Below are 17,236 nucleotides of genomic sequence, written 5' to 3'. Positions count from 1 at the left end.
AGGTAACAAATTGCACTTGAGAATTGCGTATTGCTCTCCATTGTACATAAAACCAGTTTGGATAACTAAATCGTATCTGTGGATATCTAAAGTCACCTGAGATTAGTTCCAAGCTAGACATCTGCATAAACTCTCTCAACAGTCTTGTTTAGAAAGTCTTTGTTTAGAAAACACATATAAGCAAGACTCTGCAGAAAGTTGGGTTTTAGCATTGTCATTGGTCTCATCCTAACAAGAATTCATGGAGATCAGTTCTGCAGTGTACTCACGAATAACTCCAGCACATACAGCTTAGAAAAAATGAAGTGTGAACCTGTTCATTGATTTGGCATCTGCACACCGCAGGGAAAAGATTTAGCACCTTCTTTTTCTAAAAATGAAATATGTTGGTAAAACGTAAGCGCATGGTGAATACTTGATGGGCAGGTGGCCTTTCTGGTTTTGTGTTGATGCATGTAGATTGTGCTGGAGGAAAAACACACCTGAATGTCAGTGCAGATTCTGCAGAGAAGCTGTGCATAAGCTGTCAGGCTTTATGTCCCTCAAAGCACTGGTTTATCAGTATGATAGACACTTATCACATTTTCTTTCTTGAAACTCCTCAGGGCATTCCCATGACACAGAAGATGGTAGACGTATCCCTTTGGCTGCAGAGGCTGGACTCTTAACACGGAATGTACAGATCAAGTCTGATGCGGCTTGTGCTGGGAGGATGCTGGTGGGAAGTTTTACAGACTCCAGCGGGACAGAATTTGAAGGTAGTTGAGATTCACCTGTCCTCATTGACCAGATCAAGAAAGTGCAGTCTAACAACAGGTGTATTCGTTTGCACGTGCTGTGCAGTTCTAAGCAAACGGTGACTGTGCGACATGTATGAAACTTGACTACCAATAATATTTCATAAATAGTGGACTACATTTTAAGAGAGTGTGCTCTGTGCTTAGTTGGTTTTTATTGTAAATTTATACATAATTGGGAACAAATACCCATTACTGGCGATATACTGACAAAGATTGCCTGCTATTATATTCTTACATTCCCAAGTGCTGTTTAAATGGGTGTCACTCTTACCAGTTCTTAGGTAATTTTGTAAGATTTTATTTCACTGTATTTATCTCATTGCAGGTGTCCTTCAACTCTTAAATGTTGAGTTTTTGAACTTTGGGCCTCCTCAGCTTTCTGCCATTGAATTCAGGAATATATCCAAAGGGTCCTCGGTGGTGTCATGCAGCATTAATGGCAGCTGCGGAGCTGGTATTAAAGCAGCCACGAGCAACTGGATCTTGTTGCGTGACAACATGGTGTTCAACTCAGTTGGACCTGGCATTGATCTGGAAGGGCAAAATCATTCCCTCATCAGGAACCTTGTTATTCTGAGCAGGCAGCCAGAAGGATTATCGAACTGGGTTGCTGGCATCAAGGTGAACCTTGTAACTGGTGTCTCCCTCTGTGGCAATGCTGTGGCAGGATCTGAGCGAATTGGCTTCCATATCAGGGGCCAAGAGTGTTTGCTAGATGGAGAGAAATGCAGTGAAAACGTGGCCCATTCAAGTCTCCATGGTATTCATCTGTACCAGGGAGATGGATTTCAGACCTGCACTAGAATCGCAGGTTTTCTGTCCTATAAGAATTATGACTATGGTGTCATGTTCCACCTAGCAAGCAGTGTCATTGTGGAAAACGTGGTGCTGGTGGACAACACCGTGGGTCTCATGCCAGTAGTGTACTGTCTCTATGCCAAGCAATGTCACATGGGGAAAAGATTCATAGAACTCAGAAACTCCATCATTGTCGCAACAAGCTCAACTTTTGACTGCATCAGAGACAGGATCAAGCCTCACTCAGCTGAGCTAACAGCCAAGGACCGACCACCATACTACCCTCTAAGAGGTCGTGTCGGGATCTTATGGCCGACGTTTACCACTATTCCCAGCCAAAGACCAGATAACCCATGGCACAAGACTGGGCATTGTCCAAAAGTTGTGGGACTCATGAAACTGAAAGGTTGGTCTTCTGTGTCCGCTGGCCATACTATCCTGTCACAGTTTTTCTTGACTACTTATATTATTTGAATTGAAGTTGCAGCCTTCCACACCCACAAATGGATGTGCTGGGGAAATACGAACCTCAGTGGAATTAGTTACAGAATTGTTCGGTTCAATACAGTTCAATTAAAAAAAAATATTATTTGGTACTTTTCACTTCCTATATCTACTGCATGACATATAATTATGCCATGTGCTAATGTATATGTTTTACCCCAAACATGCCTGCCTCTGTGCTATCTGGTTTTCCATTTGATTCATCTCTCTGATCTACAGTTACCTCTAGCTAAATAAAATTACCAAGCTTGAGAAGTGAATAGCACACTTTGTATAGAATTTGCGTGGAACATAATGACTACAGCTGCACAGAAGCAGTTATGGCTTTTATTGTTATAAGGGATTGCACAAGAGGGATAAAAGCCAGTTATATATCCCACATCTTTGGTTCAAATGAATTCTGCAGTCCCCAGAGAAATATTTGCATATAGCAGAACCTAGATAGCTGGTTGCCATGGTGGGATCTAAATACCTCACAGTTTTTCATGTCTTTAACCCTCACTGCTGCCTACTTTTGTAAGAAAATACATTATTGTATTTTTACTGAAGAATAAGGGAGTCAGAGAAAGGCAAATAGACTTGCTAAGGTCTCACAGAAAATTTGTAGCAAAACATGGATTTTGTAGCTGCACAAGAGTTCAGTGCCAGAGCCAAGCACGTGTCACCAGACTCAGCTCATCTTACATCAACATCTAGTGACTGGAAAAACTATCCAAGACAGGTTGTCATTGAACTGGTTCTTACTGATTCGGATGAAAAATTATTGATCACTTTTGCTTTTGTTTCTTTCTCACTTACTATTTCTTTTGATTTCATTTCTTGTGGGCACGACTTGGTTTGTGTCAACTTAAGACATAACTTGGCTATGGAGTAAAGCCACTGGTGATCTATGATCAATGCAATTAGTCTGATTTAAAAATTATTCATATGTATATATATATGGGAGCAATTTAACATGGAAAATTTCATAGAACAGAGCCTTTCTGGTTCTGGAGCTCCTCTAACCACTTTTTCTCACTTAATCTTCTCTTAATCACTGGCAGAAGTGACTTTTACTGGTTTTACAAAGAGCTGCTACAGTGAAGACAGGGATGTCTGCATCATGTCAAATCCTGACCATTTAGGCATCATGCCCCTTATCACAGCAGAGACATCAAGGATGTTACATGTCAATGTGAAAGACAAGTTCTACTTTCATCCAACAAGGTAATATGCTTAATTTTGAACTATCTTTTTCAATGGTTTGTGGAAAAAAAAAAAAAAGCACCTGCTGTTTCAGACTATCTTTGCCTCTGTATCAGCTGTCTTTTTCTATTGTCTTACAAAAAGTTTCAGCAATTAGTTTAGATTGGATGTGTAGCTGGAGAGCAGTCCCATTCTTTGTCTCTGTCTCTGCTCTTGCACTGCTCCTGCCTGGCAAAAATGAACAAGCTCAGATGTCAAAAAAACATGCACAGAAAAGCTTGAATCCAGAAAAAAAAGAAAAGAAAAATAAACCTCCCAAACTTAGTTTAGGGCAATTTTTTTTAAAAAAATTGAAGTTCTAATTTCATCAAGGTGCATCTCCAGAGCAATCCTCTTGGATTTCCCCTTTTACTGACATTTGTATAGCAAAACAAGCCTCACATATCCCATTTCTTAAAACTCCATCCTGAGCATCTCTGACTTCTCAGCCTCAGGCTTCAGAAAATGTCAGGACCTCCAGCAAAAAACCCTGAGACAGGGAATGTCCTTTTGGTCAGGGAAGCGGAGCTTGATTTTTGCCTGTGAGATCACATCAGAAATGTTGATCAGTACCAGGCAGGCTGTGAGATGTCAAATGATTGCCAGAACCGCTCCTGCCCAGGGAGAATATCATCTGCGTGTGGAGGAACATGGAGGAGGGAGGGGAGGGCTTCTTCTGTAACCTTAAGTCGCTGCTAGTTGCAGCGGTTTAAACATACCACATCCAATGGAATCCACATGCTTGTTTATTTATTACAACCAGAGAACACAATGCAGAGGATATGTCAGGAAAGCCTTCAAGTAGCAAAAAAACCCAGCATGGATTCCACTTGCCAGTCAAAAATAATTGGAGGTGTCCCACACTGCTATGTTTAGAACCCCTCCAGCCTTCTGCCAGAATTTTTATTTTATTCTATATTTTTGCTTTTTGCTCTGGGCATTAGTTTGCGTGTAGATTTCTGAGACCTGTCCAGCTTGTCAGCTCCCATTATGTTTCGCTCTTGTATCCATCTCACAATATTATGCTATTAGTGAGGTGCTGAATACGCAGTCCACTGCAAGAGCTGGTGATTTTCAAACACGATTAATGCACATGCATTACTGAATGCTTTCTTAGTAGTCTGGTAAACCTCTGAGGGTGATTACATCTCTCAGTGCTCCTCGTGCATTATCTGCATGCGTTTATTTAATCTGCCTTTGCAACTGCTGAGCTTGATCCATGCTGTGGCTGCATTGTTCTGCTTCAGCATCCTGAAGGGGTACCTTGATGGATACGTCCTGTCAAAGAGAAGGTGAGCGTTGCCTTAGAGCAAGAGGGGAAATAGAAACATCGGGGAATATAGCAAGACCATGAAATACTTTGCTTATCCCACTGGTAGACCTAACCAGATGAAATGCTGGATCTTCTGAGAGATGTTCAAGCACTGAATTTGCTGTCAGGATCAGAGGAGCTGTCTTTGTTCTCCACCCCTTTTGAGCTGTGTTGACTAGGGGCATTGCCCTTGCCATAAATCTGTGCCTATACCTGTTTGCCACATTCAAAATATCAATAATTGGGGTTTTCTAACTGAAACCCAAGAAATTCTAAGTTTTCTTCAAGACTTAATGTGTATTTTCGTAGCAATCTGAAGATGTTTCTGTGGACTCTGCTGGATCACAAGTCATTGTATCTCATTGTATTTTGTCATAGGAGTGAAATGACCTGTTGGCTAGTGCCTTTAAACTTTAGTCAAAATGCAGTTAAAAGCACTTAGGATCCTCAAAATGTGGTTCAGCTCAGTACGCTCTAGTGATCCAAAAACTAAGCATGTAATCTAAAAATGACGCTGATATGTCTCAGGTGCAGTAAGCTACCCTCCACAAACCTGTCCTGTTACAGGTACCTCCCTTGGTAAAAGCCAGTCTTTAATGATCTACATAGAAATTTATAAGCTTTTTTGTCTCTTTCAAGCCACTAAACTTATTTCCTCCTGAGAATATACTGGTGATAAAATTGGATAAACTTTTTTGAAAATTAGATGTACTTTGCTAAGATACTTATCACACCGTCCAAAACCAGCTTTCTTCTAGTTTAGACTAACATTCTGAAACTCTCTTAGGTTATTAATCTTATTTCCAAAGTATGGTTTAATTCTATTCTTAGAGTCTGAAACTGTCATTAGAAAGAGAGAAATAGCTGTTCATTGTCTAGGAGACAGTACTGGTTGGGTAATCACTTACTACTAGATATGTGTGATTGGGTGATGAAACCCTGGCTCAGGCGTTGGTTTGAGGTGAGATCTTCACTTCACTTTAAGACCATCAAAACCACCAAAACGACATTAAATCTCCAAACCCATCTTTTTTATTAGAACATAACTTAGGACAACAATCTTTTCCAACACAGTTCCAAACACCTGGGTATGAAAGAAAAACAACAAACAGAAGAGGTTTATAAACACGTTAATCCTTATTCAGTGTGTCCCGTTAGAATGAGTTTTCTCTTTCAAGTTTTCTTCTGCTCTGGAAATGTACAGTGGCTCCTTGACCTGCAGCAAACTTCTCTGAATTCCTAGCAGAAGTGTCTTTATTTTGTTTCTTCTGGTTATGTTCTTACTAGCAAATTAAGTAGAACCAAGGAACTGGCCATCAGAACTTGAGTTTTAGGACTGCTCAGCTCTTACTGTGGACATTGACTTGGCTTTGACGTGAGCCAGCTAGCACTGACTCAGTCAATGCCATAGTTTGGGAGCTGATCAAGGACTTTTCCAAACTGATAATTTGGGTGGGACCATCCTGTTTTGAATGCTAAGGGAGTTTATTCCGCAGACATGGACAGACTGTACAAGCTGATCAAGGGAAAGGATGGGTTCTGAAACCAGTTAATTTGGATAGATGGACCCTCTGTGGCCTGACTGTAAATCTTCTTCCTGCTTGTTCGAGGAGTCTCTAAGCCTTTATTTAAGATGTGCGTTCCCTGCTGGCTCCCTCTCTCGTACTTTCTGCCACTTGACTTTTCTTCATGTCTTCTTCTGCATAAGCTTATTTGCTTATGGGAAGATGCAATTTTCTGACCCTTCAGAAGGCTCCCCCATTCCAGAGTGCAGAGGTAAGAACAAGGAAAACAGGTACTGCTGGGCAGCCAATGCTTTTTAGCAAAATACTGTGTACAACACACACCAATCTGTAGCAAAAAATAAAAAATCCATCACCTGGTGGATGCGAAGAGCAAGGCATGTGCCATATCAGCACTGCATACTGCAGCAGACATATTCCTGGTCGCTTAGAGTGATAGCAGCCAATACGCATTTCCCCTTCGCTGAGCAGCTACAGGTTTCATGTGCCGTAGGTCAAACATTAATGGCATATGGATGTTGATGGTTGCATCACTACAGTTCCTCATATCAAGAAAGCCAAGAGGGAACCAGAGATACCCAAACTGCAACTGTATAGTTGACTCTAAGGACCATGATGGTCCACACTGATCAAAACAAACCCAAGGGAGAAGGACATTTGTGGATAGAAGTTATACTGGAAAGAAGATAATTTTCTCTGTCCAAATCCGGCTAATATTTGGAAAAAGAGGATGTTGATTTGGGTTTTTTTTTGTCAGTTTGGGTACAAACATGCCAAAATATAAATATTGCTATAGAATTTCTTTGCAGAGTATGCCAGACCTCGACTGGTATGCTTAGGTTTCATTCATTTTTGCTTATTTTTCATTTTTCTCTTTTCTTGGGCATGTGCATTCACCTAGTAAATACCAAGACATCACATGTACGCGGAGAAGTGTTTGTTGCCAGTGTAAATAAATAAATTACAAAAAACAGAACAATATTTTTCCTTTTTTCTTCATAACATTACCTCTCCTACTTGTCAGTGTACAGACCTCTGAGGATACCACGTTCCCTGAGAAGAGATGCAAAGGCTCGAGGAAGGCCCTTTTCAAGGATTTGGATGGAGGTGTCCTAGACCTAGAACCACCTGTTTCTGTCTTCCCAAAGTCAGAATTTGAATGGACACAGTTCTTTGTGCAAGCTGGTAAGTGCCTGTGCTGTCTGGAGTGCTTGCAAAGTCATGCATACATTTGATCCATGAGATATGATTTTACCCCAGGCTTTCACTGAGATCTACAACTGAGGTCAAGATGGTGGCGGTCCCAAATTGTGTGATGTCTTTCCAGGATGCATGTCGTGAATGACACTGTAGAAGTCTGGGGGGCCTCATTGCACAGTTCTGTGTCCACCAGCACCCCTTTGCCTTCTGGCAGAATCATGTCGCCTGGCATTCTTAGCCCCTTCAGGGTTTAATTCATCCATTTTAAGACTAGAACAGAACTCACCTGCCCTTTGCAAAGTCCTCTGAGGGCATTAAGTAAGAAATGCCATGTAAACTCTATGTAAGTGCAAAACAATAATTGGCCCAGCGAGGATTTTCATCCATACCCCACTGAGGAGATAATCAAGCTGAAAACCCACTCCAGAAGTTTAAAGAGCCCTGTCTCTGGTTTAAAAAGACCCATTCTGCTTGGTAACCACTTTCTGAAGGTTCACACAGCAAGGGTCCGTTCTCATCCTGATTAAAACTCTGCTCTCTGATTCCAAATAAACTCTTTAATTACAATTAGCTTTTCCTGCGCCTGCTGCTGATGGCGGCCATTTTGCTGAAAAGGCGCATCATTTGTGGCTCCAGTGGTATGGGAGACTGATGGAAGGGACTGTAATTAATCCTGTTTTCCATCCCACTCTAAAACTGATTAAACACAAGAACTTTAATCTTTAAACAAAATGTCTAATGTGTACCCAGTAAAGGCTTTTCCTCCAAGGATCCTGCTCTAACTGGCTGCTTACAGGGCTGATTAATGCGCTGTCTAGATGCAGGCACACTGGTTTTTACTCTACCTTTTCTGCCCTGATTATGAACCACATCCAAGCACCAATACCCTAGCAGCATTGCCACTTAGCACCTGCGGATTCACGCATACCTACTTTTGCATACAGAACCTGGATTTTCTTTAGATTTGTGCCATTTTTAGCACGCACTGGCACACAGTCATAGGCATACCAGGAATCCCCACCACCTAAAATGTACTGGCAGTTCAACCTGCACTCCACAGGGTTTGTCTCCTTATGTAATGGAGGTGACAGCACATGGTAAACGCTGCCTGCCTCTCAGGCTATAACAAAATTGCTGTGTTTTCTTCTTGCTGCCCAGATATGAATGGGGACTCCCCCCCCCTCCCCTCCCTTCACAATTGTGTGTTAAATTCCCCTATATTTCACATTCTGACCTGCGGTTCCTTTCCTCTCGAGGCTGACATTTGGAAAGGCACAGCTTGATGCTAAGGTGAATTCCTGGCCATCTTCTTCCCTTTGCTACCCCTCCTTCTCCTTCTTGAAAGTTGTAGCACCGAGTATTTTGCACAGCACAATGCCAGCTCTCACACTAGACAAATAGGAGAAAATGCTCACCTTTCCTGCTCCCACAGATCTCCTGTGGGGCCAGATTCCCCCTTTGTGTGACAGTGCTTCCAAGGCCAGTGAAGATGGTAGTGTTATGATGCTGTGGAGCAGAATTTTGTCCTTGGAGTTCTGCTTTTCCTGAATCCAGATGAGCATTTGGTACTTATGATATCTGGGCACCCAAAACCCACCCGCTGAGCTTCTCAGGTATCCACTTATCCTTGTTAAACCTGAGTAACTCCGACCACCTCCAGCAGCTTCATCAGAGCACTGCAATGCTGTGGTTAGTGTTCTGCTAGCTTGACTAACTACAGAAACAGGAGACGGCCTTTTCAGGTAGCTACACAACATCCTTGCCATTGTCACAGTTCATGGACACAAGTTTCTTTGAGACTTTCTACATCCTTTATGCACCTTTATCCAGATGCATACATGTATTTCCTTTAAACTTCCAGTTTGGACAATCAGCTTGAAATTATTAGCCCTCAGGAATTTCTAGGTATTCTAATTACTCCAGCAGGAGCAAGCCAAAACTCTCAATATATTTTAAGGACACAACAGCCAGGAAGATATTTTCTTAGAAGATTACTATAGGGAAGAGACTGGGAGAGCCATAACTCGGGAATAGGGGATCATTCAGCATGATATTCTTCTGAATTCTTTTATTGAAGACGTAATCAATACAGAATATATGTAATATATTATTTGTATATATACCTCTGTGTGTATCAAAAGGCGAGGAAGGCCCCCTGGGCTTCCTGAGTTCTGCCCACTGCACATGGGCAGCAGCAAGCCGTGCAATGCATATTTAATCATGTGCCCACTTTTTTTCTTTTGTCTTCTTGTGTGCCTGATCTTTTACCTGCTGTGTCAGCTCTTTGGGTCACAGACCAGGTCTTTTTATTGTGGCTTTCTGTAGAAGCAGGATTGTTCAGGTAAAATCAAAGTTTTAGTTTTCTGGATAAACTGCAGAATTCAGAAGAATAACACCAGGAAGGAACAGATCCAAGATTTTTGTTATTACTATTTCTACTAAAAGAAAAAGGAACAACAACAACAGTGGGTTTGAGTCAAACAAAGCATAATTATTTTTTTGTTCTAAGGGTACTTTTTTATCTTTTTTTTTTTTTCTTTTAAATATAATGCTGCAAAAGTTTAGAATTAAATGTTTTCCAACACCCCTCCTAAATCATTTATGAGAAACTTTCACAGTATCATTTTTCAAATTATCCAAAACAATTTAATGAGTTTAACATGAATTTGTAATTATTTTAATCTCTTTGAGGTGCCATTTTTGGATGACAAAATGTTTTTCTCCCAAAATTCATCTCTATACCAAACCTCTTACGAAAGAGCTTGGGGCCAGGCCTGGAGCACTAAATGGTACCACGATACGGGAAACATAAGAATCACAAGTTGTGCAGCAGAATTAGCTATAAACTTGAATGTGTCTAGCTAAGAAATGAAGGATAGTGAATAGTCTGGGTACTCAACTGATTTCTGTGTTCAGGTTAAAACCCCTACTCCACAAAGGAAAGCTGATAGAACGATCATTCTGTAGTTAAAGTTTCAACCATTTGCTCACTATCTGCAATATTTATAGGACTCTGTTATCATACTGCCTCATGTCTGTAATCTGAAAGCAGCCAAAGGCCAGAGGCATTGAAGTTTGTTGTCTTCTCTTGGTGGAAATGTAGCTGAGGACCAGAGGCTGGCAGAAGGTTCATCTGATCCCACTTCCATTATGTCCAGTGTCCTCTCTAGTGAACAAAGAGAGATCGACGCCTGAAGGGCAGAAGTTAGGTGGGCTGATACACAGATGTCTGAGAGATGATACCAAGACTTTTAATTTTTAAACTAGAGCCTGCAGACACACACTTTTTCTTCCTGCTGGCAGATACGTTTCAGGCATTTTTTTAAAGAAATTCGAGCTGCAGAATCATAGAATCATAGAATAGCCCAGGTTAGAAGGGATCTCGAAAGATCATCTGATCCAACCTTTTCTGGGAAAGGGAGCCAAGATGGGATTATCTAGCACCCTGTCCAATTGCATCTTGAAAACCTCGGGTGTTGGAGACTCTACCATGTCCCCAGTGAGTTTATTTCAGCAAATGATTGTTCTCACTGTAAAAAATTTATTTCTTCTATCAAGATGAGACCTCTCCTGGTGCAAATAGTACCTGTCGCCCCTTTCTTCTCCATGTAGCTGCTTGTGAAGAGAAAGCCTTCATCCTCTTTCATCATAGAATTGCAGAATGGTTTGGGTTGGAAGGGACCTTAAAGCTCATCTAGTTCCAACCCTCCCTGCCATGGGCAGGGACACCTCCCACCAGACCAGGTTGCTCCAAGCCCCATCCAACCTGGCCTTGAGCACTGCCAGGAGGGGGCAGCCACAGCTTCTCTGGGCAATTTGTTCCAGTGCCTCAGCACCCTCAGAGTAAAGAACTCCTTCCTAATATCTAATCTAAATCTCTCCTCTTTCAGTTTAAAGCCATTATCCCACTCTTATCACTACATGCCTTTGTAAAAAATCCCTCTCCATCTTTCTTATAGGACCTCTTTAGGTACTGGAAGGCTGCTATAAGGTCTTCCCAAAGCCTTTTCTTCTCCAGAGAGAAAAGACCTAATTTCTTCAGTCTTTCCTCATAGGACAGGTTCTCCAGCACTTTGATATTTGTGGCCTTCCTTTGGATGCTCTCCAGTTTGTCCATCTCTTGAATTGTGGGGACCAGAACTGGACACTATACTGCAGGTGTGGCCTGACGAGCACTGCGAAGAGTGAGATGATCATGTCTCTATGTCTCCTAGCAATGCCTCTGTGGATGCAGCCCAGGACCTGATTTGCCTTTGTCTCTTCAGCAGCGTACTGCTAACTCACGTTCACTTGTCGTCACCCAGGACCCCCAGGTCCCTTTCAGTAAGGCTGCTCCCCAGCCACACAGATCCCAGCCTGTACTCCTGTAACGGGCTCTTTGGTGAGACGTGTAGGACTTTGCACTTTGTTAAACTTCATATAATTCTTGCTAGCCTACTGTTCCAGCCTGTCCAGGTGTCTCTTTGAGATGGCTTGCCTATCTGATGCATACACCTCACCACCCACTTTAGGGTCTCTTTATGACTCTCACTTTCCAAGCGAATCCAAAAGATTGCAACTTGATATATGGACCTTCAATCTCAGCTGATTTTTGTAGTTAAACATTACACTCTGAGGATTCCAGATGTCAGGGTATTCCATCATGAAAGCGGACTGGCCTCCCAGACAATATTGGATTCTTCAGGATAGGCGCCTTTGACTGTTCATATTCATAAAGGCAGCTCCCAGTGATCTTTTGCAAATACGAAAGTGGGTCCTTCCCATTCTGATTCTTCCTCTTTAGCATGGCTTCAGATTTGGCCAGAAGAATAGCCTTTCCATGTATCATGAAGTTGTTAATTATAATTCAGAGTTCCCAATATGAGTTCCATGCTGGTTTCTAAAGAGATGCGGAACGATCCTGAGGTATGCATGAGAGCAATTTGATAAGGTAATTGATGGAGTCCCTGTTCTACTCACTTTTACTCATCAGAGTAATTCTGATGTACTGAAGGATCATGAAGTTCTTGGCTATAGGATTTAGCTAACATGAAACTTTTCCCGTTGCTACTATGTGCTCCTTGCATCTCTTGTGAATAATTGCATTTATTTTCTACCTTAAAACAGTAAAACCTGGCACCTCCTTGCAAGTTCTTTGGTTACAGTAGAAGTATCAGTGAAATTTAGGTCTGTAATACCCCTGTGGAATAGACATATATTTTGACACTTGTTTCCCAGGCAGAGGACAGAATTTGTGACTTGCCCAAGGTCAGTCATTGAATTAATGCATATCCTTCCAAAAGCCTGACAGCCAGACTCTTAATCTAAAAGCATCCCATCCTGCTTAGACAGGTTGAACAGTATGGTTGCACTAACTAGAATCAGCCAAAAGTGTATTTTACATGCTACCTTTTTATTAAAAAACATACCTGGAGCATTTTTTGGAACTTTATTGAACATTTAAATTCTGGCTGGTTTTAAACAAACGAACAAAAAAAAATCCCAGACTTTTTAATTATTATTATCTAAAAAGATGAAGAAATATTTTACTTTTTAAAAAAATGAGTCAGCTTTAGTAGGAATCTGTTGGTGAGAGGATTAGTGCATTATGGACAATTAGTCTTTTTATCTGACCAACAGATAACTGAGGCCACATTTTCATATATTGTTTTCAACCTAGACAAATCTAAAGCTGTGAAATTCTTACCATAGGCTTGCTTGCTCTCTACAGGTAATCAGTACATTTTCTATATCATAAAAGGGGAGGTATTTTCATATGTAAATGCTTGTCTGGAGCAAACTGCACAGACATTTAAACACTCAATTTTGTCAACAGCTATTGTAAAATCTTTGAAAGATCATGCAACATTGAAGTTAAATGTCATAAATTAGTACGCAGAGGTTTGCCGGCTACCTCAGAAATAAGATAAAATGTCAGATCTATGTGTAAACAGATCTCAGGAGTGCGGATCAAGGATTTTTGTACAATCTTCTTTCTTCTGTTTTTTTTGACTAAAATTCTTGAGCAATTGTTGAGGAAGTGTATAATTTTGACACGCAGGCTGCCAGTATAATTTAGGGCTAAAGATGTGTGAAAATGTTGCACCATAAATATTTAATATTCCAAGGACTATGATTAGCCACACCTGCTATGCATAATCATGTGTAGTAATTAAAGATGTTTGAGAAGAGAATGCAGGTTTGATAGATTTGCAAGGAAGGAAGCAGATGCAATATTAGCCTGAAACATTTATTGTTTTCCTCTGAAGCTTTTTCTTTTTTTGTTCACAGATAGAAATTTGCTTTTTCTGCAATAAATGGCCCATGCAAAATGGCTTGAAAGTGGCAAAGGAGGACATTAAAAGAGCTGTTACCAAGTTATTGTTCTATGAAAAACAAACCTAATATGATCAGAAAATGCCTGTAACTTTTACTTAATTTTCCTGAAAACACATCCCTGGTAAAGATTTCAGCAGAACTTAATTGAGACCAAAGTCAAGAACAAAGTTGGGAGGATTTTTTTGATGCTTATAGGAGAACAAGATTTAACATAAGCCAAAGGGAAAACAGGTTATTTTTGTATCTTTGATACCTGTGTGGTGGCTCATCAGGTGTGTGATGGCTGAACCTACTGAACTAAAGACTCGGTTCTGCTAGCTGAGAGCAATGTGGCTCAGTGAGGTAATCTGAGGGTGGTGAATCCATCAGTTGAGAAAGAAAGCCCACAGTTCATCTGGATACCACCAAGAGACTGTGCCTTAGAGGACAGCTCTTCCACTCCTCTGCGTAATTTGTTTTCGTACATCATGGAGGAATAGACCGGAGTTGGAGATCTAGGAAACTAGGTCAGCATTGGGGCTGATGTGGCCATATGACATCTCCATTTTGAAATACTATAAATTACTTTCCCTCAAACTCATCTGTATCTTAGACTCTAAAAAATAGGTATTTTACTTTTTTCAGGGACGTTATTTCCTAAAATCTGAAGCTAGGGTATAAGATGAATGGCATTGTCCATTGTCCATGTGATCACTGTAGAGAAATGCATATATATATACGTGTATATATATATACATGTACAAATGTATAAGCCTATCAAACTTTACCTTCTTGTTCCCATGGAGAACATCAAATGCTTTTCTTATGATGAATCCAAAAAACCTTGGGCAAACCCATCCATTTTGCACGTTCATTGTTGTTAATGGAGTTTAGCTTTTTGTACCACCCTTTCTACTTCTTCTCCAAATTCCTTGGGTACTTTTAAACAGGCACACACCGGTGTTCAGCTGCATAAAATGTAAAATATGTGTAGGTATTTATTAGGAATAATGAAATTTGGAAAAAAAATGTTGCAAAGTCAAGTCCCTGACTGTGGGAGATAACCTTGGCCCTTAGGATAGCAATCCTTTTTGAAGACGTGCCAGCTAATAATTTGCTCCTACAATTGCCATCAGAAATTCTTGGCTTCTCCTTTTAGCCTTAATCCCTGAGGATAAAACAACAGCTTTGTCATTTTCAAAACTGAACTCCTGTATCTAAGAAGCTATTTAGAAAAATGACACCATTTTTAGAGTTTGTGAAATCTCGGAGAGCACATTTGTTTTCCTATGAGCTAACAAATAGCTCAGTGCCCCCAAAACAACACGTCACCTTCATTTAGGAGTCTGGTTAGGGATGTGATATCCACCTCTCTTATGTTTCTGTATATAAATTTTGTCTGTAACCCAAGCATAAGCCTTTTTATCATTGACATGATGAGGCTACTATTTCAGTGTAGTGGTTCTTAAGTTGTGATTTATAAAGCACTGGTTGTCCATGAAACCTGAGTAACTGATGCATACATGACTCATGGATTAATTTAGGAGCCTGACAGTTAAAGGTGAAAAGAATCATTAGACATCTGGAAAACAGAAGCTATGAAGAATGGCTGGCAAAGTTGTGTGTCTCAGTCTTGAGGAGAAGAGATGGATGAGAGATTTAGGAACTGCCTTCAAAAACATGGAAGACTGCTGTGGAGTAGAGAGAAATAAATTGCTCTTCAAGTCTATAGGATCAGGAATAACAGGCTGAAATTTCATCAAGAAATGATGTGGGAGACACATGAATGATGTGGGGGAGGAAATGTTAGAATAAAGACAGAAAAGCACTGTGATAGCTTGCCTGAGTGGGTTGGGGAGTCCCTGTCAGTGGAAGTTATGCAAATATCCTTAGATGATCCAGACAGAGCTGATCTTTTCCTGAAGAGGGGGAGGATGGAACAAATAACTTCAGAAGGCCCTTTCTGGACGTGTTTTCAAAATTCTGTAAGGATGCTTAGTGGTCTGCAGGAACCTTTGAGGTCTGACAGTGATTTATGGGTCCAAAGGCCAGGATGTTGTAGTAGCAAGGTCTGGTAATTAGGACTTTCTAAATACTGCTGACGAAGACAAAGTATGACTACTAGAGAGGTAATTAGTGCAGAGAGATTCTCTCCCAACCCATGCACTTGGTCCCTCTCAGCCAGTCTGCCTGTTCTTGTGGAATGTTAATGAGCTTGAAAGGTTGTGCAATATGTAAGTGTAGAAGTTACTCCCATGGAAAATGGTGTGCAGGGTCTGAGCAGAGTTTACAGCACCAGGGAACCAAAACTGAGGTAGGTCCCTTACATGGGACCCCTCTTCAAAGGTGAGTAGCTCAGACATCATGCCTTTTCCCCTGAGGCACTGTTTCACTCCTATTTATCATCCTTCCTTCAGTGGTGTCCACGGATCTGAGTCAGTAGTTGAGTTTTAATACTACTAGATACCATGCAGAAACTTTTTTGGTACCTTCTGGAAAAAGCCGCTGATATTAATAGTCAAGCCGGAAGGCTTCAGGAGAAACAGAAGAAAGTGTAGAAGTGAGCTGCTTCAGAGCGAGTCAGGGACAGCACTGAGGAGAGCAGCCTACATCGTACAGCCTCTTTAGGCTCGATGGCTGTTACCTTTAAGGAGACAAGATGGCTGTGTTTATGCAATTAAAAAAAGAAAAGTGAATTGCATCCTGCAAGTATAACTATATTGTTTTCCTTAGATTTTAGAGGCATATCTATAATCCAACCAAACTGCTGAGTGTTAGTTTGCAGAGCTTTACGGAGGAAGCACTGCATTTTGCAACAATTAATTTTGCAGAGGAAGCAGCCTGTTTAAAGACGCCTGCAGCAGTCACTAAAATATGTGTTGTTTTTCAAGGCCACCAGACACACAGTTGGCTAGGTTGGCTAATAAACAAAACAATAATGCAAAAACCCAGCCTCGTGGGGTTTGCAGGAAGAAGGGATGAGAAATAAAATGAATAATGCTTACCTGCTAGGGGTGGGTGAAGACTGTAATTGTTTAGCCCCCAGCAGATCCCTGCAAGGGTTAAAAATGACAAAGATATTAGTTGGTGACTGCTAAGATTGTTGGTTTGAAGCTCTGGGCAAAACACAGACTGTTATTTACCGGACTTGGTCGATTTACTTCTTAATGCAATAATGACCTGTGAAATGAAACGTGAGCTAGACAATTGTTCCTCATTGTTTCCAGTAAAACATCCTTTCATACCCCATTAAACCACCATTAATTCCATTTGAAAGAGAAGCAGGCACAAACACCAAGGGATATCTCTCTCCTTTCATCTTTTCCTCTCTTTGTGGGACTGATCAAGGCCTGTGGATAGCAAAGCAGCTTTCTTAGCCCATTTAGAGGGTGCTGGGCAGCCTGTGGGAGCCACGTTTCTGAATAAGCACAACAGAGATCTACTGGACTGACACCCAAGGGATCCCATCCCTGAGTTTTGCAGAAGAGCATATCAGCTAACCTGGCAAACGCAGTCAATTTCTTGATGTTAACACATCATGTTTCTCTCTCTTTTTTAGGATGGCTTTCTTTAAGCTT

At 41.0% G+C, this 17,236-nt stretch overlaps 1 protein-coding gene across 1 annotated transcript in view; it reads left to right on the top strand.

The window, feature by feature from the left end:
- Nucleotides 1-17,236, top strand: part of PKHD1 (PKHD1 ciliary IPT domain containing fibrocystin/polyductin) — a 265,896-nt gene that overhangs the window by 185,246 nt on the left and 63,414 nt on the right. The window contains exons 55-58 of the mRNA XM_086461672.1: nt 606-758; nt 1,126-2,004; nt 3,146-3,308; nt 7,186-7,346. Coding sequence (XP_086317798.1) covers nt 606-758; nt 1,126-2,004; nt 3,146-3,308; nt 7,186-7,346 — 1,356 coding nt within the window. The remainder of the gene's footprint in view (nt 1-605; nt 759-1,125; nt 2,005-3,145; nt 3,309-7,185; nt 7,347-17,236) is intronic.

This window comes from Leptosomus discolor, chromosome 2, assembly GCF_034619465.1.
Source record: "Leptosomus discolor isolate bLepDis1 chromosome 2, bLepDis1.hap2, whole genome shotgun sequence".
NCBI lineage: Eukaryota > Metazoa > Chordata > Aves > Leptosomiformes > Leptosomidae > Leptosomus > Leptosomus discolor.
This window is presented reverse-complemented; position numbering and strand designations above follow the sequence as displayed.